This window comes from Aplidium turbinatum, chromosome 4 (assembly GCF_918807975.1).
Source record: "Aplidium turbinatum chromosome 4, kaAplTurb1.1, whole genome shotgun sequence".
NCBI lineage: Eukaryota > Metazoa > Chordata > Ascidiacea > Aplousobranchia > Polyclinidae > Aplidium > Aplidium turbinatum.
The window spans coordinates 39,178,364-39,201,603 of record NC_137475.1 but is presented as its reverse complement, the minus strand read 5'-3'; the positions used below and the strand labels follow the sequence as shown (position 1 = coordinate 39,201,603).

The 23,240-nt window shown below is 37.2% G+C and overlaps 2 protein-coding genes across 2 annotated transcripts; one reads left to right on the top strand and one right to left on the bottom strand.

The window, feature by feature from the left end:
- The first annotated feature begins 1,275 nt into the window (after positions 1-1,275).
- Positions 1,276-13,847, top strand: LOC145768680 (annexin A13-like). Its single transcript, XM_082580242.1, has 8 exons — positions 1,276-1,431; positions 8,174-8,289; positions 9,226-9,349; positions 9,603-9,722; positions 10,722-10,886; positions 11,206-11,310; positions 11,612-11,800; positions 13,360-13,847. Exons 1-8 carry the CDS (start codon positions 1,411-1,413, stop codon positions 13,480-13,482), a joined length of 963 nt encoding a protein of 320 aa, XP_082436368.1. The 5' UTR covers positions 1,276-1,410; the 3' UTR covers positions 13,483-13,847.
- A 1,022-nt stretch (positions 13,848-14,869) lies between these two features.
- Positions 14,870-17,831, bottom strand: LOC145769382 (uncharacterized). Its single transcript, XM_082580999.1, has 2 exons — positions 16,681-17,831; positions 14,870-16,239 (listed from the first exon to the last, which is right to left on the bottom strand). Exons 1-2 carry the CDS (start codon positions 17,682-17,684, stop codon positions 16,074-16,076), a joined length of 1,170 nt encoding a protein of 389 aa, XP_082437125.1. The 5' UTR covers positions 17,685-17,831; the 3' UTR covers positions 14,870-16,073.
- Positions 17,832-23,240: the final 5,409 nt, after the last annotated feature.

The window sequence follows — 23,240 nt, the reverse complement described above, 5'->3', positions numbered from 1 at the left end:
TTTCTTGCCAATTAATGTCAAAGTTGTTTTCCTTCAGAACCAACAAAGAAATGCCTTTAATTTTTAACTTGAAGTTCTTCTGCACCAACTGAGAAGAAATGTCTTTAATTTTCTTTTGCTTCTGTAGACTAGGCCTATCAACCAACAAGATCTTCTTTAATTATTTCTTTGCTTCTGTAGCCTACCAAGCAACAACATCGTCTTTTATTATTTTGTGCTTTCTAAGTTCCAACTGACAACAACGTCTTTTATTTTTTATGGTCACAGCGGTAAACCATAATCTCTTCGTGGGAAAATTGTAACATAAGACTCCCGAATCCGTTCGTCTGTATGTAATGACCGAAAAAGAAACACTCCTTTGAAACGTCTATTCAAAATTGTATTTCTGTAAAATTAGCCACCTGGCTGTCGAAAATGGAATGCAACGCCGTACACCACTAAAACTTGTCACTACAGAACAGATTACTTAGATAAAAGACGGAATTTTCGTCCAGCTGACAAGCACTAAGCAAACAGTTAAATATGCCTCCAACTTTCAAGCAACCATTTTACGAATGACTAGAATAATTTGCGATATCTCAAACTCACGTAGACAGTAACTGTGACGCAATAATGAAAGACATTGTCACGCAATTCAAACAGGTGTGAAAGGTGGTGATGCAATGTTTCATCAGGCCTTACGAACGATTGTGCAATATTTGGACATTTTCTAGCAATTTCCATGACGTAAGATGCCAGCTAGGTTAAGTAGACCATAACGGTTTTTATATGACGTTTGATTTGGTGAAAATTGTCCGTAACAATAGGCTATGAACAAAAATCGAATTATTTTAGTCTAAGAAATATAATGAAACGAAAATTTTTACTCAATCTATTTTACAACTTTTGCGTAGTTTGATATGATTTTAAAAAGTTCATGATGGAAGATTATCTTCCATTTCTTTCCATTTTTCATCTCAAAATCTGCTTTCCATTCCATGTCATCCCATTCCTTGGCCATCACTGAACACAGGGACCCACTAAGTGGATTTCAGAGAGGAAAGTTGGTGCTCACACGGCCGTGTACTTGACAAAAATGATATTTAATCAAAAGTTAAACTTTAAGATATTGTAGAGTCAGTTTTATACTGAGACTCTTGAGTTTGTGCATCGGTGGAGCATAATTGTTAATTTCAACCACGTTTTGTGATAAAAATTTCCTCTCGTCCAACGAGCAGTAGGCTATGTCAGTTACTTAGTAACGTACTTTGTCTTTTAATCATTAACGAGTTAAACATTTTTTTTGGATGATAGTCAGTAAAAGTAAAACAGTCGTTAGTGTGTCTATTGAGCATTTTCAATTAAAAGAAGTGGTCGTTATTTTCAGACATATTTGCTTTTGAATTTTTCGACAGACCGTGAACGTAAAGTATGGGAAATCTGGAATCTACAGTAAGTAGTGTGTGTTTAACGGTATTCTTGCTATAACCTACAAGCTCAAAATCTATTGCATATTGTACAAAACAAATTACTTTGCAAAGATTTCAATAGTTTAGGTTTGGTGGCCTTGCTAAATTTACTTCTATCTCCACGTAGGCCTAATCTTCAAGTAGCCTAAAGCTATAGCCTACCGCTACCACATGTAGGCTACGTCTTGTGGTTTTGCTATCTTTTTCATTTGAGTCCACACTTTATTTCAACATTATTTTTAGTGTTGCATTCCAAAACGAAAAAAATAATTTAACTGAATCGGACTAGGCCTACTTCTTTTTAATTTTGCACTATGGTTGAATATTAAGATGAACTTTAAATGAGCCTTCGGCAAGAGTGGGTCTGCCATCGTAGCCTACAACACGAACGCTGTGTCGAACAAACCCAGTCTACCAACGATATGTTTTTTTTTAGAAATTGTAGTCTACTGTCACTGTAGATTGCAATGCATTTTTATAAGTTATAACATATGTTTTGTAGTGCTGCATATTTTATATCATTGACCGTTTAAATTAGCCTACAACAAAGATTTCAGTCATACAGTAGACAGATAAAGCCATTGTAGTTGCTTGGTTTTATCTGTCTATGGTTGAAGAAACTCACCTCTTTACCAAAATAGTAAAGATTGTAGTGTTTTTTAATAGTGCAGGCCCTTAGGGGCAAAAATGAGCATCTTTAGGCTAAACGTGTTACACGTTGTTTTTTGCATTTTTTGTAGTTGATGAATCTAACTTCAATTTTAGTGGGTGCCGCAACTTTTTGGGTCACGTGATCACCCCCAAATCGGGGATTCTCCCAAAGTCAATTTTGAGCTCTTTTCACGGCATTTTTATGCAATTAGATACGTTATTTTTTTACATTTGGACTGACTGCCACTACAAAATACACGAGATAAAAATGACACAAAATTATGTTATTAATGACGTCATTGTGACGTCATGTATTAATTTTTTGCTTGTTTTTTTCTTATTGTAGTCGCTTGTTTGTTGTTGGTGTTACCTTTTTGGTTACAATAAGTTACCAATGGTTTTTCAACTGATTTGATTAGTATTGAGTGTCAATACTAACATATTCAAAATGTTAAGGAATCCAACTTCCGAAAAGTGGTTATTTTCAAGATAGCTTCCAAGATGGCCGCCAAACCATTGAACAAAACAGTAAATTGACTATAACTCAGTCATCATATGACCAAAACATGTAGTTTTGGTGTCTATATCTAGGTTTTTATACCCTGTGAAGTCAATGAGACTATTCTCAGAATTGTTGAATTATCTGATAGCCTATAAATTCAATATGACCATCCAAGATGGCCGCCAAACCATTAAAATAGCAGTAAATTGATCATAACTCGGTCATCCTATGACCAAAACATGTAGTTTTGGTGTCTATATCTAGGTTTTTATACCCTGTGAAGTCAATGAGACTATTATCAGAATAGTTGAATTATCTGATAGCCTATAAATTCAATATGGCAAACCAAGATGGCCGCCAAACCATTAAAATAACAGTAAATTGGCCATAACTAGGTTATCATATGACCAAAACGTGTAGGTAGTTTTGGTGTCTATATCTAGGTTTTTATACCCTGTGAAGTCAATGAGACCATTCTCAGAATTGTTAAATTATCTGATAGCCTATAAATTCAATATGGCAATCCAAGATGGCTGCCAAAACAATTAAAAATGTACAATAACAATGTATTGTTTATTAAAAAACCCAGTAAATTTCTATCACAGGGATTTCTATATATATTTGTGTTAACTGAGCAGGCATAAAAAGCTCATACGATGTGGTCATGTAGACTCTTGACATAATCAGCGTAAAGAAAGCAAATGGATCACGTATTACTAATGCTCATCGCTGTCACTCTCCATGTCATCGTCTGTAATTATGTGATTGCTGTATGGACACATGAACCAGTTTGGCATGGTCCACATCCAGCATGGTATGGTAGCACTAGCACATATCTCCGGCAACTACAGTGAGGTGCACACGATTCGCAAATGCAGTGATCATTTTCAGTAGGTTGTCCGGGGCAGCTTTCATGTCCGTCATGATTGGAACCATCTGATTATTGTCTACTTTCCATCCCCAGTCTAGAGCATCCATACCATCTTCAGTAGCCTACCCATCCTGACCATAATCTGGTAGTAAACTCTGAGGCAGTGGAATTTGGTATAGGATAATGTAGGTGGCAAAAGTTCAGGGTGAACAAAGGATTTGGCTGTTTTAATTTTCTTGACCAATGTATTGTATCGCTGTGTTTCTAGGTTACTACTGCCATCGTTGCCAAATGTAACGGTCATAGCTTTGTTTCCAAGATGATGTGGTCTGTCTGATTTGGGAGAATAAAGCAATTTGCACATTCTTTGATTATATTGGTTGACTTTTCACTAGTTTCTTGAAAGCGTCTTCTTCCCGATATCAAATATCCTTGACGTTGAATCACAACCGGTGAATGCATGAATGAAGAGGAGTTGTGAGCATAATTATGTCTGGTCCGATGATTGCAGCTTCTATTCTTCAGTTGAGCAGAAGTTAATCCTTCCTTGTTGGAAGCTCGAGGCAAGAACTGCTCCTTCTTTCCAATGAACTTGGTGTCTACAGTAAAGTGAACAACCGGGTGGACGTTCATGCCGCGTCTTTGATGGGTATTGTCTTTGATAGACGGACCACCATATCCACCAAAGACCACCGTTGCTAAGCGATAATGACGAATGGTAAAATCTGCATACGACTGTGCAATAGACCCATAACTGTCTCCAGTTTCAATGGCACTCGATGCAACAAGAACCCTCCATCAAGGACGTAGTGATCGATTTTCGAGGCAGATTCTTTCACTACTTCATAATCGGCTGACATCACACTGCTGGCATGTTCTGTGATGGCAGTAGCTATTTGAGGCTTATCTTCTGCAAGAAACAGGGTCTGGATGTTACGTGGCTGTCACAAGTAATACTCGTCTTCCTCTCAACTAGTCTGAGTTTTTGGGAAATGACAGCAACAAAACTGCGTTATATCAACTGGTTCAACAAGCTGTGATAACTTCAGTCGATCCAAACTTGTTTACGATTGTTGTAACATCGTTTGATACAGCTCTTAACAATCAAACATTGGACTGTCTGAGGTTTCCCAATGTGATCACGAAGAGGCAGACACCCGTATGTTTCTCCATGTGAAACATGGAAAATCCGATGCCATAGTCAAAACAGTAGATACTAATGTGGTAATTATTGCAATTTCGTGTTTTGACAATTAGTTAGAAATCTGTAAACTATGGGTTGAATTTGGAGTTGGAGAAAAAACTCGCTTCATTCCAATCCATGATATTGTTTCATCTTTACCTCAATCTCCGATGATTTGCGCTTCTTTACCTTTGTTTTATGCTATCACAATCTGTGGTACTGTTTCGTCTTTGAAAAAAAAGGCTTGGGATTGTTGGATGCTTAATCTTACCGCAATGTGTGGCTTATTTAACTCTCTGAATTTCTCAAGCTCACCTAGTTCTATAAATGACATACAAAAGTATGTCATAGCTCTTTATGGCAATGGTCCTACTATCACGGATGTAGACGAATGCCGTTATATGATGTTTATCAATGGTTGCACTATTGAAAAGCTGCCACCAACGTCAGCTGCTCTGATGCAACATACACGCAGAGCGATACATCAAGCTGAAATACGGAAATCAAGCCTCGTAAATGTTCAGCAACTACCTTCTCCTTTAGCTTGGGGTTGGAAACATAATGATGCAAATCAGCTTGTTCCGTTTTCTCAGTCTACTTGTGGCTCTCGATGTTCCTGTAAGAAAAAATCCATAAAATGCACAAGTCTTTGTTCATGCGAGTACGAAACATGCAATTCGACCACAAAATATCCAATCCTCTCTGATGTTTCATCTTCAATCCACATTGACGTTTCATCTCCAATCCACACTGATCATTCAAGAAATGCTTTTGGCTTTCTAAACTCTATCTTGTAACTTGAAGAAACTTGTCGTACACGAATTTTTTTAACATCAAATTACGTATGGTAGGAATTTAACATCGAAAACCGCTAGTTTTTTCATCTTGAATTAACAGTGTTATTAAGACTCTGACATTGCATCATCTGGGGTCGTGTATTAATTTGATTTGTAGATCATAATTAGGCCTACATATTATTTTAAATTTTAAAGTGGCATGACCAAAAGGGAAATTCATTCCTGGTAGCTGCTCTTCTGGTTATTCCCTTGATGACGTCGTTATTGCGTCATACTGTACTGGAATTATTGTTATTGCTTGCAATTGTAAAATTTTAAGCATTTGCAAAACTTATAATGAGAGTCTTTGATCGCTTTTTTCGGAATAAACTTACCTTTGGTTCCTGAATTTGAAGTTGTCTAGTTTTAGTAATGTAATGATGACGTCATAAAAGATGCAATCATGACGAAACTACTTTTAGGAATTGTGAAATGGTTTTAGTAACCGGTACTCCAACTAAAATCAACAGCAAACGACCAAAATAGGTTAAAAAAGCAAAAAAATATATGTGATGACGTCACAATGACGTCTTCAATCAAATTATTTTGTGTTTATTTTGTCTCACTTATTTGTATGTGCTTTTTAAGTTAAAATATACAAAAATCAAATATGTAATTGCACAAAAATGACGTAAAAAGAGCTGAAACGTGATTTCTGGGGAAATCCCCGATTTGGGGGTGATCACGTGACCCAAAAAGTTGCGGCACCCACTAAAATCAAAGTTGGGTTGATCAACTGCAAAAATATGCAAAAAAACAACGTGTAACACGTTTAGCCTAAAGATTCCCCTAAGGGCCTGCACTATAAACTTAGTTGGGAAGAAAATAGGTTGGTGTGAATCAGTCTGAAAATCAAGTTTTTGTTTTGAATTTTATGGAATAAACATTTGGCTACACTCAGTGGCGTAGCTAGGGGGGGAGGGGGGAGCGGACCGCCCCGGGCGGCACGTCTGGGGGCGGCACTTTCAGACTACGATTTTTGATTTTGATTATAATCTGATAAAAAAACGTACCGTATTTTACGGACCATAAGGCGCACTGGACCATAAGGCGCACCAGACCATATATAATAGTAGTATCGGTACTGGTTTTGAGTGTAGGCAATAAAGCACTACCGCACTTGATCCATACATTAGGCGCACCGGACCATAAGGCGCACGATCAATTTATGAGGAAAAAAAAGGATTTAAAGTGCGCCTTATGGTCCGTAAAATACGGTATTTCATTTTCACATGCTTTTTCTTGAAGGGGCGGCAAAATATGAATCCGCCCCGGGGGCACATTCCCTAGCTACGCCGCTGGCTACACTAAAAAGCAAAGTAGGATTAGGAAAACGGATAAGCATTTCAGCAATTTTACAAATTGTCATCATTACTTTAATCAGATCACAAAGCAATTGTAACAGATTTACAAAATAGGCCTAGTTCACTAACTGTTTTTTTGGAGTGATACAAAGAACATTTACGGCTACCTGTCTCAGTTGACTTCTTTTGCAAATTGCATTTAAAAAAAAAACTTTTAATTGCACAAGAGAAAAATAATTTTTTTTTTAGTGATAATTTGAGGCACTCAATGGCATTCACATTTTCCGTGTTTTCACTGCGCTGTTTATCCTGTAATTTATGTCTGCGTTCAAAAGTTACACAGACAGCCACTATCTGGTAGCCTACAGATCGCAATAAGATCGTTACCCGGTCAGGTTCAACCTCGTCACAATCTTCACTGGATTAAAGGGGTGTCTTGGAAGGCTAGCATAAATTTTGAAGTTAAAAGCGATTAAATTGAGAGAAGTAGATAAATATTATTCCCACCTAAAGGCAACGCCCTGATTAGAAAAAATTCTTTCAAGCCGTTTTTGATAAAAAACCTGAGTCGTGGTGAAAATATCTTTTTATACCGTCATTTGTTAAACATTAAGTATGACTTTTCTATATCGGTTGACAATCTTTGTTGTTTGCACAAGACTTGACTGAACGCTATCCTTCTGTCACATCAGCACACAGCGAGACATTTGTGAACATAAAACGCACATTAGGCTACGTACGTGATTTGAGCAACGCATTTCAAGAACAACCTTTCACTCAGCGGTACCTAATGGATGACGTAATTCAAGGACAACAACACTGTGACAAGTGGAAACTATAGACTCTGCCAATCTCGATAACCGGGCCTGCATCAGTGGTTTAACGATTCTACAAATATGCGAAACGGCCAGAATTAAGCTCTCAAGCAAGCTTTCTCAGTCCGAAAATAAAGTTTCCTTTCCCACACCTAAAAAAAAACATTAGGCTTATCTGTTGCATAGCATGACGCAGAGATGTACCAGCAAATACAAGGTACATCGTACATTAGAGATTAGTTTCGGTATTTTACAAAGTACGATGCTTTTAAGCTATTCTTACTTTTTTATTTTAACAAACTTTTACGCCGAAAGCTTGATCTCTTGCAGAGCACAGCCCGAATGCACTATGACAGTTGACTGAAAATCGTCAAATATGGAGACTTTTTATTGACGTCAACTGATGTGAAAATTGAAATAGATTATTCTAATTACATTTTAAGACCAGTTTGCCTTATTTAACTAACTTATTGATATTGTGGTGTTCATTTAATGCTATAAAATGTTTAAGTACAGAATTTAATGACCGGTGGTCATATTCGATCCTATGCTTTCTACTACAGCCCACAGTAACAGCATGCGAAGACTTTGATCCGGATCAGGATTGCACGAGACTGAATGAAGCCATGGATGGCTTGGGAACCAATGAAAGGCCAATCATTCGAATTCTCACACGCCGGTTAGAATACACAATTTAGCAGTTGGTTAAGTCGTTAATAAATTTGGGAAATGTTATGTAGCAATTGAAATAAATACCCTACCCCTGCAATTTTGAGAAACTGTTTTCTTTTAAAAATCAAGAAAGTAATATTAAAAATGCAAACTGCGCCAATATTTTGCAATTGTTAAGCGTCAAACAGATGGTAAAGGAATAATTTGTAAACGAGAAGAAAATTGGAATAAAATTTGTTATATATTAAGCATGAAAAACCTATTAGTTTAACGGTTTTTGTTAGTGATCAAATATTTTGTAGGAAGTAGGATCACCATGAAAATAAAAAATGTTCCTCGTATTCCAGACTGGTGTGTAAATCATTTTCGTTTTGTTTGCATTGTGTCTGATCAACGGACTTCCCATCTGTCAGTGGCGTTTACGTCACTGCACGTTTGGTCAAAGGACAACACAGCTAAAAGTGGCATGCCAGTGATATTTCGGATTAAAATGCCCCATGCTTTCTGCTATAACGCCCTGTTTCTCGTCAGTTACGCCTTTGCCATCTACCTCACTGAATATGGTAGCCTAAATGTGATGCATGTTTCTTCTAGTTGAGTAGCCAAGGTGGTCTAAACATTAAAAAAAACTATTGTAGTCGAACAAAAAGATTACATGACAACGAGACACAAATGAAATGCAAAAAGAAGACGCGGTTAAAAGAAAGGTTGCATGCTATATGTAGGGTGCTGTATTCATCTTTTGTGCCTTGCCAGGTCGAAAATCAGTAAAATTTCTGATTACTAGTGGGTATTTTTATTTTATAGAGCTGCAACTATAAAAATCCGTAGTCGATGCTTAAAAACAGAAGCCAAACATTCGATTTCACTCAAGAACTCTAAAGCAAATGCAATGTGATATATATATCCGTTGAGCTAAAGTATTCTACGCATTTTTTTTTAGTTCAACACTACAGCGCCAAATTTTAAAGGAACGATACGAAGAAACTTATGGAGACAATCTTGTTGATAAGCTGAAGAGCGAATTACATGGGGATTTGGAAAACACCGTTATGGCTGTTATGGATGTAAGTATTATAGAAAACACAATTTAAGCAAATATGAAAGTGTTGTACAATGAGAAAGCGCACATTGCTTTGCTGATAACATCTATTCCGTTTGTAGGAAACTTGCGATAGCCCAATGGGAAAGTACTGTACATGTAGCCGCTCACCTAATCATTAACTTTTTGTATATCATAACTCTGCGTTGCTTTTTAAGACCGTAAAAAGATAAACTAAGCAAACATACAGGGGTTTTGTAATTTGGTTTCTCCAACAGCCTCCAATAATCTTTGACGCAAAGCAACTACGACAAGCCATGCGAGGACCAGGTACCAATGATGAAGTCTTGATTGAAATCCTATGTACACGCTCCAATGAAAAAATCAACATGATCAGGGTAAGAAGCAAAATCAGCAGTTTTTTTCTAAAACGCAATGTTACAATACAGTAATAGTATTTCTGTTACTTGTGATCACATTAAGCAGCCAAATGAAGGATCAGAACTTTTTCGAGCAAGCGGACCATGGATTAATTGCTTGAACTACCTCTTTCACACAAAACTCACAATGAACATTTCTTGACACGTTGTTTGTGGGAAACAAGCTTCATGTTTTACCCAGCCTGGCCTTACGACAAATATCCTGCATGCAGTGCGGCGAGTTTGAAGAGAGGACCACTTGATCACATGGCCTAGTTTTCCCAAAGTTGCAAAAACGATATTTTTTGCTTGAAAGTGATGCAATATTGTCAGCTTTGCAATTGATTGAGTTTCGCTTTTAGCAGCATGATCGTTGCTTACTTCACAGTGTAGATTCTAACGATCTGTTTAAGCCTGATGCTGCGAGTTAGTTGTGGCAATATCGAATTACACGAGCTTTCGGAACACAGTTCCATAGTCATATGCTATGACGAATGGTATTGAAGTCAGTGAGTGGTTTTTTCATGTGGCTCTTTGGTTTACATTGTCAGTTTTTTTCTCAAAAAAAAAAAATTACATTCAACTCCTCCCAGCATTTTTTTAGAGTGGGTGCTAGGAAACAAAACAACCTTGATACTCCCCATGACTTGTCTAGATCAGCGGTGTCCAAAGTGCTGCCTGAGAGAACAATATCTGCGGACCCTGTCTGGGTTCTCAAATATACAATCTAGTTTAGGCCAAATTTCAAGGAAATAATAAGCGAAAATTTTAAAGCGGCCGTCAAGACTCGCAAAAAGCGAAATGCGGCATGTGAGCTACAAAAATTTGGGCACCCTAATTTAGATTAACTACCACATACAAAACTTTTAAAGCAGGAAGATGGTCAATTATTTTGAACCAGCAGTTGCTGTGAAGTGAATTATTTATCAATGGCACGTGTGGCAAGCAATAAGTTAAGTTCATGGTCAACATTTCCAGGCTGCATATGCAGAACTGTTTGAAAGGAGTTTGGCAGATGATCTGCGTGACGAAACATCCGGAGATTTCAAGAATGTCTTGATGATGATGGTGCTGTCTGAAAGGGATGAACTGTTTGAAGTTGATGAAGATCAAGCAGAAGCTGATGCTCAAGCAATTTTTGATGTAAGACACCTAAGATTCAAGATGTATTTGTAACTTAATTTTCTGTTGTTTTGCAAGATTTTATTCCATCTTATAAAAGAGATGGTTCAAGCAATATCACCTTCGCAATGCGTGGGCTGGGTTGCCGAGCGCTCTGGTACGATATTCGAAAGGCCGCCGGTTCGACACCGCTCAATAGCATACGACTGTGTCTTTGGCAAGACACTTGCAGACACGCCTGAAGGTGCATGTAATGATTGGTTTCCTTGCTTTCTCATTCAATTAATTTAAGTTGTCAATCACAAGCCTGAAAAAAAAGCTATTCCTCAATTTGTTATAGGCGGGAGAAAATCGCTGGTTCGGAACGGACGAGGATGAATTTACTAAAGTTCTGGCAACAAGAAGCTACTTACAACTAAGGCTGATCTTCGAAAAATATGAAGGAGTAAGACATTTTTTTCCTTTCATGATATAAAAGATAAGTTTCTAAAGTGTGTGGAGAAACGACGCTCTATAGTAGCCTAAGTGAATAAACGTTTATTATAAAATTTACAATTTTAAATACTTTTCTTTGAAATGAGTCAGCTGAATAAGTAGGGGGTCTACACTACAATATTGTAATTTTTGTGCATTTTGCTATTAACTATGAAAATTTGTTATTCTCTCCAGGCTGTGTTGATGTTAGATGCTGGGAGACAAATTGTGTAAGAAATGTTTAGGCTTACAAAAGCTGATATCTTTTTTAGATTGCTGGAAACTCATTCGAAGATGCGATAGACAGTGAAACCTCGGGAAACCTCCACGATGCCTACAAGGCCATTGTCTACATCACAAAAGATCACTTCGGGTACTACGCTCAAAAACTAAATGATGCTCTGCAGGGATGTGGTACTGATGACGACGCCCTTATTAGACACGTGGTGGGAAGGTCTGAGGTGAGGTTAAGCGTGTGTGAGTTAACTAATTTTACTTGTCCTATTGTTTTGTTTGTGATAGCACAAAAATAACCCCTGCTTTAGTTTTACTGCCACCAAACGTGTTTTCATCTCAGTTTGACAGACTTGATAGTCCACAGTAGGCTATGAACAAAATAGCCTATCCTATATGTTGCATCAGTTTTATTGTGCTGTGCATGGCCACCTAAAGATACGGCCTGATTTGTCACATTTTGAAAAAATTTCCAGGTTTTTCTAACTTTGGGCGAACGTTTAACTAAATTTTTCTTAAAATTAGATTTTTACGCTTTCTTTATTCTTTTTCCCAGATGACACAATAGGTTTCAACATCCTCACATGTTGAAAAACAAAGAAAATTTGATTTTGTAGATTTTAGTCAGACTGTTAATTTTCAATAACAGTCTGATTTTGCGTTTTTCAACTTACTTTTTCTCATTTGCTACTGCTTTCCCAAGGCAACAAAAAAGTTTTTTGTCATTAGGAAACCGCAAAAAGTAAAAACATCTCAAAAAATGTCAGTTAAGCACTAGCAGTAGCTGTAATCAAAATCTGCAAAATGTGACAAATCAGGCCGCATCTCCAGGTGGCCATGTGCTGTGTCATCTGAATATTACAACGGCTACATAGCCGAGTGGTCACAGCCCTGGTTCGACATTCGAAAGGGTGATGGGTCGAAACCGCTCGAGCATGTGACTGTGTATGTGGGAAGACACCTCAAGGCATGCCTGAAGATGGACACAAAGTTGGTTAGCGCGTGACTTCGTGGGCGAAGAACCTTCAAGATTAAGAGGCGCTAGTTCGACTCTCGGGGTGTGCGCTTGAGCAACGCATTTCAGGGCTGCAGCTCTCTATTCAGCGGCACCTAATGGATGAAATAGTTCCCTGCCGACAAGACTTTAACAATCGGAAACTTCAATTTTCCGATTGTCAATTTCGGTAACCGGCCCTGCGCCAAAAAGCCTTTACAAGTATGCGAAACTACCAGAAATAACCTATCAAGGCTTTGTCAGTCAAGCATAAAGATTCAAAAACCAAACCAAACCATTGGCTTCCTTGTCTTTCTGTCCACATAATACATCTTCAACTTCCCGGGGTAAGCCAGAATATGTGACAAAAAGAATTTGCAGCGCGCACTCAGATGCTCGTGCAGGCAGCTTTAGGCTACAATATATATAGGATAACGACAAAATCTAACACACTCCAGAAGTCGATTGACGGAAATCGAAATGCTCGCTCCCATCTTTATAACTGGTAGATCATATACAATCCTTCTGATGGTTACAACAAAAATCAAATTTTGTTTTAGTCAACTTATTCTTAGAAAGAACAGCTTCACGTTTTGGGTAGTGGAACTTTAAGGAGAGCCTACTGTAGTTTCATGGTCCAAGTGTGTGAAAAAAAAAACTTCGACAGTTAAGAAACATTTTTTGTAAGTTAAGATTGATACCGCATAAGAACAATACTTCCATTTCCTTAGGTCTTCTCTGGACAGCATGGTGTTGCTAAAATGTAACATTGCCAAATTGTCTTAATTCCAGATTGATTTGGGAAACATAAAAGACAGATATGAAGAGATGTTTGGGACAAGCTTGTGGCAAGCCATATCCGATGATTGTTCTGGGGAATACAAGAGGATGCTTATGAATCTTTTGAGAGAATAAGCAAACGATTTAAAGAAATACTATGAAATGATGTAGTCCGTTAGAAATTGATCATCTATTTAACTTGTAACCAAAGGTTTAATTCGACGAAAAGAACCACAGTTTGCGTTTATGTATGTTCAATAAGGTTTTTGTCACACCTCAATGGAGCTAAGATTTAACATTGCAACCGAGCTTTGCATGTAGATCTAGATTTAAAAAATAATATCCTCTCATTTTGCTTTCCAGTTTATTCTTGCGTTCATCACAAATTTATTTGTTAGTTCGTGTTGAAGTAATTATGATACAGCATCGGTGTGAGATGAGGTATGGCTCTGTATGAGCAAATTGACTGTTGTCGTCAATACAAAACATGTCAAATCTTATTGGCTACTTTGCTGACTATTTGTGGTAGTTGAGGGTTTGAGGGTTCGAACGTTGTGGTAGTTGAGGGTTCGAACGAGATTTGAGGGTTTGATTGCACCTACAGGCAGGGCCGGGTTTAGCTGATGGGGGCCTGGGGCACTATTAGATCGGGGGGCTCCCGTGCAAAAATTTTTTCGCGCCTAAGTCGCGAAAAACTTTACAAGGTAACTTGAAAGTCACCCACACCGCCAATGCCTTTACGTTACGCCAAGCTCAGTCACCACCTTGTGAATAAAAATTAACCTCGAAAGAAAAAGGAGGCATTTTGCAGAAACTTCAAAGGTTGGGAGAAAATAATAACACAAAATCACATTTTTTCACGTAGGGGGGCCCTTCAAAAGGGGGCCCGGGGAAACTGCACCCTCTGCCCCCCCCCCCTAAATCCCGGCCTGCAGGCTGCAGGAATTAAATTTTGAACAACTTTTATTAATTCTGATCAATAGAATTAAAGCACACTCTCCGATATGAGGAATTAGGCATCTTGAAGTGCAGCAATAGTATGAAAATATTCTTTTCGTTTATGCCAGAGGTTACCAAACTACGACCAACGTGCCACATCCGCTTTGCCATCGGACCACCGAACTGTGTTAAAATGTGGCATATAGGCTTCACTGAAGAAAAATAGCCAGTAGGCTATGTGGTTAACGCTGTGTCCATTCAACTTGCCCCTTTCTCCAGAACTCGTAGGTCACAAAAACGCTTCAGAACCTGTTTTCATCAACTTGAATCATTGCGCGAGGGTAAATGTTTTGTTACCGAAAGTACTCGAAGCTCTTGATTGTATTTTGAGACACTTCTGGTGACTTCGTCATTCCTGTGCCTGAAGAGTAATCGAACCACTTTTGCAACAATATGATGTTGTCCGTCACACTACCAAACACTTAAAAGCGTCCTTTGTTATAATTTGAAAAACCACCAAGTTTCTTCGAATTTCTTGTTAAAAAAAAAACGCCAGTTGTGCTAACTGCAGTTTTGTCCAATGGATAATTGGTTTCGTAAACAAAGAAACGGCGATATCAAACAACGATAGCTCCTCTAAACGTACGTACTATGGGCAGCTCTCAATTCACTGGTAGTTATCGGATGAACTAATTCATAAACAAACACTTCAGTAACAAACCGAAATTTCACACTGTTATACTCGACGACTGGGTCTGTGAAAAATTATAAGTGGTTCGAAGCTTCAACAACCCGATCTGGCACAGGCTACATGTAGTCACAGCCTATACGAGTAGGCGAAACTAACAAATGTAAAATTTAAAGAAGCTTCTTCATTCCAAAGATATTGTTTGTAATCGAACCGTTTGTTCGCAACATGACTGCAGAATAATATAATTTAACAGTGTTGTGTTTAGCTTATCTAAAATGTTGGAATAGAGCCTATATCAAGTGTATTCACGTTGTCCAACAAAGTCGACTTGCAATACATTTAATCACAAGTGGTTTGCTAAGTTAGCTTCATCTCAATCAATCACATGTTGGTGTTACTATTAACTAAAACAGGAAACCTATGTAAAATATACATAGGCTACTTAGTGGATCTGCATTCAAAGATTACCGTTTTGGGAATTTTAACAATGGTACAAATGTAGCCTTTTTATTATAATGCTCTAAGATTCGGTTAAAAAAGCAACGTAATCTTATAACAGAAGAAAAGTTTTTCCGATCATTTCACCTAAATGTCCATTCATCGCTTCGGACATTTATAATACAAAGAAACTTTGTCAATGGAATCTATTCACAACTAAGCTGCCTAAACACTGATTGCGTGGTTTGGGTGTTGACAATAGATCCTGGGAATAGGTAGTCACAGTCACCTCGACACACAATCACAAGAGCAGGATATCTTTCTATATAGGCTTATTCCATTTACGGTTAGTTTCGTGGCGTAAAGACCATATTAAAAACGTTTCAACATTGCAGCACAATAGGTTTTATTTAGTGGTATGAGTTGGGCATTCTTTATACTTGGTTATTCAACGTAGTTCTTAGAAAATCACGTGGTATTCGTTGCTGGATCAAATTTATCCTTCAGAATGATATTTTCCCATGTATTGATGTTTTCGCCAATATTCGGTGTAATTTTATCCTTCAACAAGCCCGCAGAAAAAAATAATGGTATAAGAATTAGGAATAGAGTTTTTTTTATTTCTGGTTTTCCAGTAGGCCTAAGTTATTGCTTGAAGTCAAGATTTGCCAGTGTGTGAAAACTGGTGCTTTAGTAGAAATGGTCTTGAATTAATCTTGCACATGGAGTTGGTGAAGTATGTCGGTTTGATGTTTTTTTCTTTATCTAGTTCCATTTGCTCAACATCAGAGAGTAATGAACCGGACGCGGACTTGTTTCCGCTTCTGCACAACAAAATATAGTAGGCTACATCAATTCGTCTGGACCAAAATATATGCAAAGATTTATGAGAACATTTTAAGTAGAAAATAAAAACTTAAAAAACAAGCTTTTGCAATTTTTTTTGCATTTTTTTTCGAACTGAAGTGGGCCTATTTGTTTTTACACAATTATATTTTACTTATCTGCTTGACCAATTGGAACAAGTAAATTTTTGTAACCTTCTATAGGCTAAAGCACATATTTATATTGAAAAGCAATAAATGCTAATAATACTACAAAGAGTGCTCAATGCCAAGCGTAAAGCCAAGCAAAGCAAATTACATCAAAATTAGTTACTAGTGATTAAAAACGTTAACAGCCTGTTTCACCTTAAACAGCTTTTTAGTAAACTTGTAACTAAATTTGATATATTAAAAAACAAGTAGGCTAGTCTAATAGCTTACCTCATTGAGAGCCGTGGCAGTGTTGCTGCATCTTCAATCAAGTTGTCTTGAGGGATATTTGGATTTGGTAAATGAACAACGACAACCTTTGGTTGACCAATTCGATCGGATTGTTTCTTATTATAGCAGGTTTCTATCCCTTGCATGGCTTGCTGTTTCAGAATTTTTTTACAGAACTTGTCTGACCTTTTAATTTCTTTTTGATTGAGTGAGTCAGATATAACTTCGCAAACTTGAGATAGATTTACCGGCTTAGAGTGATGTGATTGAAAAGGTCTAGTAAAAGTTCGTGGAGACGGATGCCCAATTATTTGATTAGTTTCTTTTTCATTTGAAGGACTTTCTGAAGAATAACGGATGGCCCAGTCGTATCTACCAGTGTTGAGAAACCGAGAACTTTCTGTACGTGAGGTTCGTCTGGGTACAAACGTAGGTACGGCAGGCAAATATGCATTACAGTTTTCTTCATCAGCACAGTTTGTCCTTCGATTACTAAGTCTAAATTTTGAAGCTTTTGGTCCACGAGACAACATTTTAAAGACGTGCCCGTAGCTACTTTTGGTTCCTCTATCCGATAATATGTCACATACTGTTTTATGGTAAGCGGTTTCTTCGTTACTCCGTAGTCGTGAACTATCTTTGCTCTGAGGAATAACACCAGGCTCCAGATTAAGATTGTTCACCGGGGCGACAACATACTTCTGCCTGTAAGCATTGGATTCTCTCCCAGACCATCGTCTGCTACGACGGACAGACGACACAATTTCTTTATTGGTGATACAAGAAGCAGATTTTACTCCATCAATGTAACCATGGCTTGCAATTCGAACAAGTTTTGAGTGATTCTGTTCACTTACACTTGGTCTTGTTATAGTTCTGTTTTTAATGCTTGCTATTGAATTTTCGTTTGAAATGTAAAATCCATAATCACTTTCGGCACGTCGTATTGCCTTGCGAATATGAGAACTTGACGTAAAATCTAAATCTTCACTTTCAGAACACATGCCTACGGTTAGAACGCAAAAGTTTCAAAGGAAAGGTGAACAATCAGCTTCAAAATCAAGTTAACTGACAATGGTTCGCAAGTATTTACATGCAGTCCAAGATATACGCTAGCTTATTGTCTATGTAGCGTATCCAACTATAGCTTTAAAGCTGAATATTAAGCAATAAATTAATTATTATCTTCAACTTTGGCAAGGATTTCGAAATCTAAGCTAGATCTTTTGTTAATACTGTAAAACAAAACGTCGAAGCCTGTTTTGATATAAGTCTGATACTGGGTCCTTGCCAGGGCCTCTATGTTACTCCAAACAATGCAATTCGATTTAAGCATATCTGCTTAACGTTGGATGAAATGGTTCAATACGTAACTGTAATAAATTGCCTAGTGTAGCTTAAATATCATCACCCTACAACGGGCTTTAAAGGTCTCGTTTTTAAAGGAACTCAAAGCTTTTTATGCGGAGGTAATTCTGTCACAGTCTCAGCAGAACACTGATCCACTCATAACAAACTTGGCCTGACAGTGACATAAAAGTAGTTACTGCCTGTTTAAACATAAATTCTTTTCTTTTCACCAACATGTTTGTATAGGCTGAACTAGCGACAAAACCTTTCACAAACATTTATGCATTGTACTCAACAGTATCTAGTTCTTGTGCAATGAATGGAGGTATGTGGTCTCGCAACTGGTTTCAAATCAAGGTTTAATTTACAGTACGGTAACTTAGCCTACTTGATAAATATATAAAAATATTTTTGTTTTATGTTACAGCTATTCTCAAAGTGATGCTTAAAAACAAGAATTAAATCATTTTCTAAGTTTGTTTCTGTTTCTTTCAAAAGGCAAAACACTTGAAGATCGCGAGTAGCCTATAGTGGCGAGCCGAAAAACCGACAGTCAACAAAAATTTAATATAAAGAAGTTTCCCGTGTGTTTTCTGCTCGGTTTTGTGCATCGTAAGGATGATTATTTAACAGTGTTAAAAATAAAAGATTTCTATGCCATTAACACATGATTGGCAGTACAGTGAAATAAAATGTTGAATAAAAGATCCAAACACGAACAAAATCAGTAACAGAAAAAATCCAAACGTTTTCAGCGAAGCATTGTGACTCGTCAGAACAAAAATCAACTAGTCCATATTCAAATTAAACAACAATAACCGAAAATAATATTAAAAAATTATTGAGATATTAAATTTACAAAGCCGACTAACATACCCAGATTCAACATAGACTGTTTAAACGGCTTTATGTGTTCATGGTACAACAAGACAAACTCTCCACCGAAGCTTTATGCTAAATATACAGAATTTAAATAAATGAATAAAGTTGTTAGGGATTGGCTTAGATGTTATATGTATAAAAGTTTTTAATATTATTTTACAGTTATTAAAAAATTTTCAAATGCAGTTGTTGGTTGTTTCTGGCCAAGAAACACTGCTGTACGGAAAACCTTCGGCTGTTGATCTCGTGATTTTCTTAATATTTTATTATAGCCTATTATTTTGGTTTCAATTATTTCTTTATGATAGCTTACTTATGCAATAGATTGAGTTTCGCTTTTAGCAGCATGGCCGTTGCTTACTTCACAATGTAGATATTAACGAGATAACGACCTGTTTTAACCTGATGCTGCAATTTCGCTGAGGTAACACAGCAAACAGTAGTACGGTGGTAACACAGCGAGCAGCGGTACCATAGCGAACTGAAGTGGAATTCGCTATTACCACAGGAAACTCGCAGCGTCTGGCTAAAACAAGTCGTCAATATCTACATTGTGAAGATAGCATACTTACTTTTTTCTTAAAGTTAAAATAATACTATAACGGGAATAGTTTGAAAATTTTTTCGACTAAATTTTTTGACCACAAGTGATCTTTCGCTACGTTGTATCAAACCGTAGGCTACAGAACTGCAACTAAACAATAGGGTCTTAAAGTCTTGAACAGTGTGCGTAGACTTGTACTGCACTGTCTTATCACCTACCAACAAAGGGTCTGGATAAATTTACTTTCTCAATTCAGTTCACGTATGTATTGTTATGCATGTTATGTATTCACGTATTCAGTTCACTGCTCTTTACCAACATCGTGTGGCCGTTATGAATGATCAAACATAGTCGGCCGCTTGTGGTACACACAAGAAAGTGTAATGTCCGCCAGCAATAGGATAGAGTGACAGTCTTAGGTAGAGTGATTGCGTAAATTTGTTTCAGTTCATATAATGTAGACTACATGCTGGATGGTTATTGTACGTCTTCGTCTTGGAAGATCAGCTCTATTTTTGCTATATATATAAATTTTGCTCGAAGGGCTCTTAAAGGGGCACTGCAACGAAAATATATAGCTTTTGTATTCATAGAGCTTTATGAGAAAAAGCGATTTGTAACAATAAAATTTTTTTGGGGTTTGTCATTAGCCCAAAAATCTAATAAAAGGGATATTGATTTAAAGGATTCTGATTGGTCAAAATCTTTGATGACGTACTTGGTTGTTCAGGCAGAATTCAGAACCACTAATTTGTATACAAATAAACTATAAACAAGTGGGCTACTTAATACAAAGAACAATTTTATACTTGAATTTTACTCGTTGAGATGTTTTTTGTATGGCTCCCGGTTGTAGTAACGGAAGAAACGTGAAAGGGGTGCACTTTCATCGTTCACCTATGAACAATCAAGACAAGCTTAAGAAATGGATCTCTGCGATGAAACTCAAAAACCCACCAGTCAACAAGCACTGCCGTGTGTGCAGCGACCATTTTCTGGCCAGCGATTACCAGCGTGATCTACGGGCAGAGCTACAGGGCACCACATCTAAAGTTAGGAAGGGTTAAGACAGGGGTCACCAAACTTTTTTCTCTGAGGGCCGGATGCAAGTTTTTAAGAGATATAGGCTACAATTATTTAGAATCTCCATTGACTTGAATTGAGCACAATTAATAACAAAGTTAGCCGTGGAATAGCAAAGTTGTGATGAAAATCGAAAGGTTGCTGGAAATTTCTTTTAACAATTTGAATATAAATACTGTCCCAAGCAAAACACTGGAGAGGTGGAAACTGTATTTACAAAAGAATTTTTATTAATAATACAATAACCAGCAAGATAACTTTCATTTTCATTAAAAATTATCAGGCAAGTGGTCATCAATGGCTTCTTTGTATCCTTCGTACTGGCCATCTTCTTCAGGAAATCTGTTGCGGATTGCAAGGACTGCACAGGCAGGAATTACTTTACGTCTCTTTCAACCCAATTTTTCATATATCCAGAAGTTGAAGCTGCGATAAGCAACATATCTGTACAACCTGTAAAAGAAAATGTGATTTACCGAGAAGTGTAAAATCATCATTTTTTTTTCATTGCAACATTATCAGTAAATCACAATGTAGAAAAGCCCTAGGCTAGAACTTTAGAACATAGGGTAAGAATGGAAACCTTAGGATTTGAAACCCAGGCAAGGGTGCATGTACAGTGGTAGGCTAACTCTGATCTCTTGATTTTTTACATTACCATAGGCTATGTGTAACTCACATATTTAAGAACAAAGTTCACCATTTGGGTTCTAAAACTGCTAAGTTTGGATAATATTTTACAACTATCTAAACTGACCTGTTTGAGATTGGATCTCGGAGATCCTCGCCGACCACATCCTTTAGTGCAGCCATAATTGTTTCTAAGACTTCTGTATCCAGGCACATCTTTTCAAAGCTGCCGACCTGGTTTATGCATTGGCGGGCTATGTCCGTTTTGGCTACCACGGCGTCAATCTCCTGGCAACATTCATTTTCCATCATTGTTGGCATGGTGGCACAATTTCCACACCTACACCATTTCAAATTCTCCATCCGACTGCTGTCGGAGCTGGCACTGTCGGAGCTCGAATCCGAACCACAGTCATCTCTGTCAAGGCGCTGTCTTTTTGGTTCAAACAAAAATCCTTTTCTGATTTCAGACATCTTTAAAGATTACGACTTGTGCAACGCTTCCAGTGTTAATGTATGAAGCTACCAACTGAGTGAACAACCAACTACGTCATACGACACATAGCGCCATCCGGTGGCTGATTTTCTTTTCGTTATATTTGCCAAACAAAAACGTTTGTCAAAAAAAAATTTCGAAAAAGATATTACTCAAACACCAAAGAATCAACAAAAAAATTTTCAATTTTCATTTCAGGTCCCCTTTAACATAGAAAAGTTCAATCACGGTACAGATGAGACTTGACCTTTAAAACAAGTTACACAATCTGAAAAATCTACCAGATTTTTTTTTTTGATACTTTGCATGTGCATGAAGAAGCGTTGGCGGATAATAGTAAATTGGCTGATATTGAGACCAAAAATAAAAATTCCCACACCCTGAACAAATGTGACTATAAAGCTACTTAAGATTAGTTGATCAAGAATCAGTCAAGTGTAGTTAAATCACATTGACGAATTCTTGTCTGGAAGGGTATGTGTTCTTTTTAATTTATTTAGTGAGTAATAGCGTAAATAAAGAAGTGGAATTTTTGAAAGTTAGTTTCTAATAAATTTTGCCTTGTGTAAGGCTATGAATAATATGTCATGGAATCTATTATGACGTAGACTTGTTAAAATTGCAAAAAGAATCAGGAAAAATTGGACAACGTGAAATATTCATTCATTACTGATGAATCCGAATTGGAATATATATGAAACACAAATTATTACCGCAGTTTTTTCGTTATCTTTTATTTGTCCCAGTAAAATTCAATTTATGTTTATACAAAAGTTTGTGTGTGATGAACTTTATTTTCTTCTGCTCGTTCACGTATTCTTTATTTATATCCTAGAAGAATGCGAAGTTCAAACAAAACTCAGCTTGTTCCAACATAATAAAACTTTACATGGCTTATTCTTTTCAGCTGAACAGGCTGTAAGTATAAAGTGACCTAGGTAGAAAAGACGCAAGAAATAGAGCCGCATGGCCATGATAGAGTGTAGCATAATAGGTAAGCTGTTGGCCAATTAGGGTTACCAAATCACAAAAACCGTGTAAGTACACTTGTCGTTTCACAGAAAACCTTAAAGCACTACAAAAAATCTTCTACTACAACAAAGCTTACTATTTCATCTTCTCAAAAAGCTAAATTTAAAATCAGCATATATAAGCTGTTAGTAACGATTTGTGTAGACTACCTTGCAAACGGGAAAGTAATCATGTCTGTTGCCTAATCTTAACGTACTTTACTCAAAATATTCTAATATCTCTGAGCACACTTCTGTTCCAAAAGAGGGTGGGGAGCCTACAAACGTGAAGCTATGGAAGTGGTCAGACAAGAAAAGTGCACAAAGTTGGCCATTGAGGAAGAAGAAAAATTTATACCAAAATTCCCACACCATGAAATTAAAGAAATTTCAAACACCTTTTAGATCTGGTCCGTTTTCCTTGAAAACAACTTGCCAAATTGTTCTTAAAATGTCGCGAGCAGTGAATCAATTCAAACATGGCTACCACAGCTGAAAGATTAGCTGCAATTTTACAATTTCATCAGACCAGCGGGTCTCAAAGTAGAAAAATAATAACAATTTG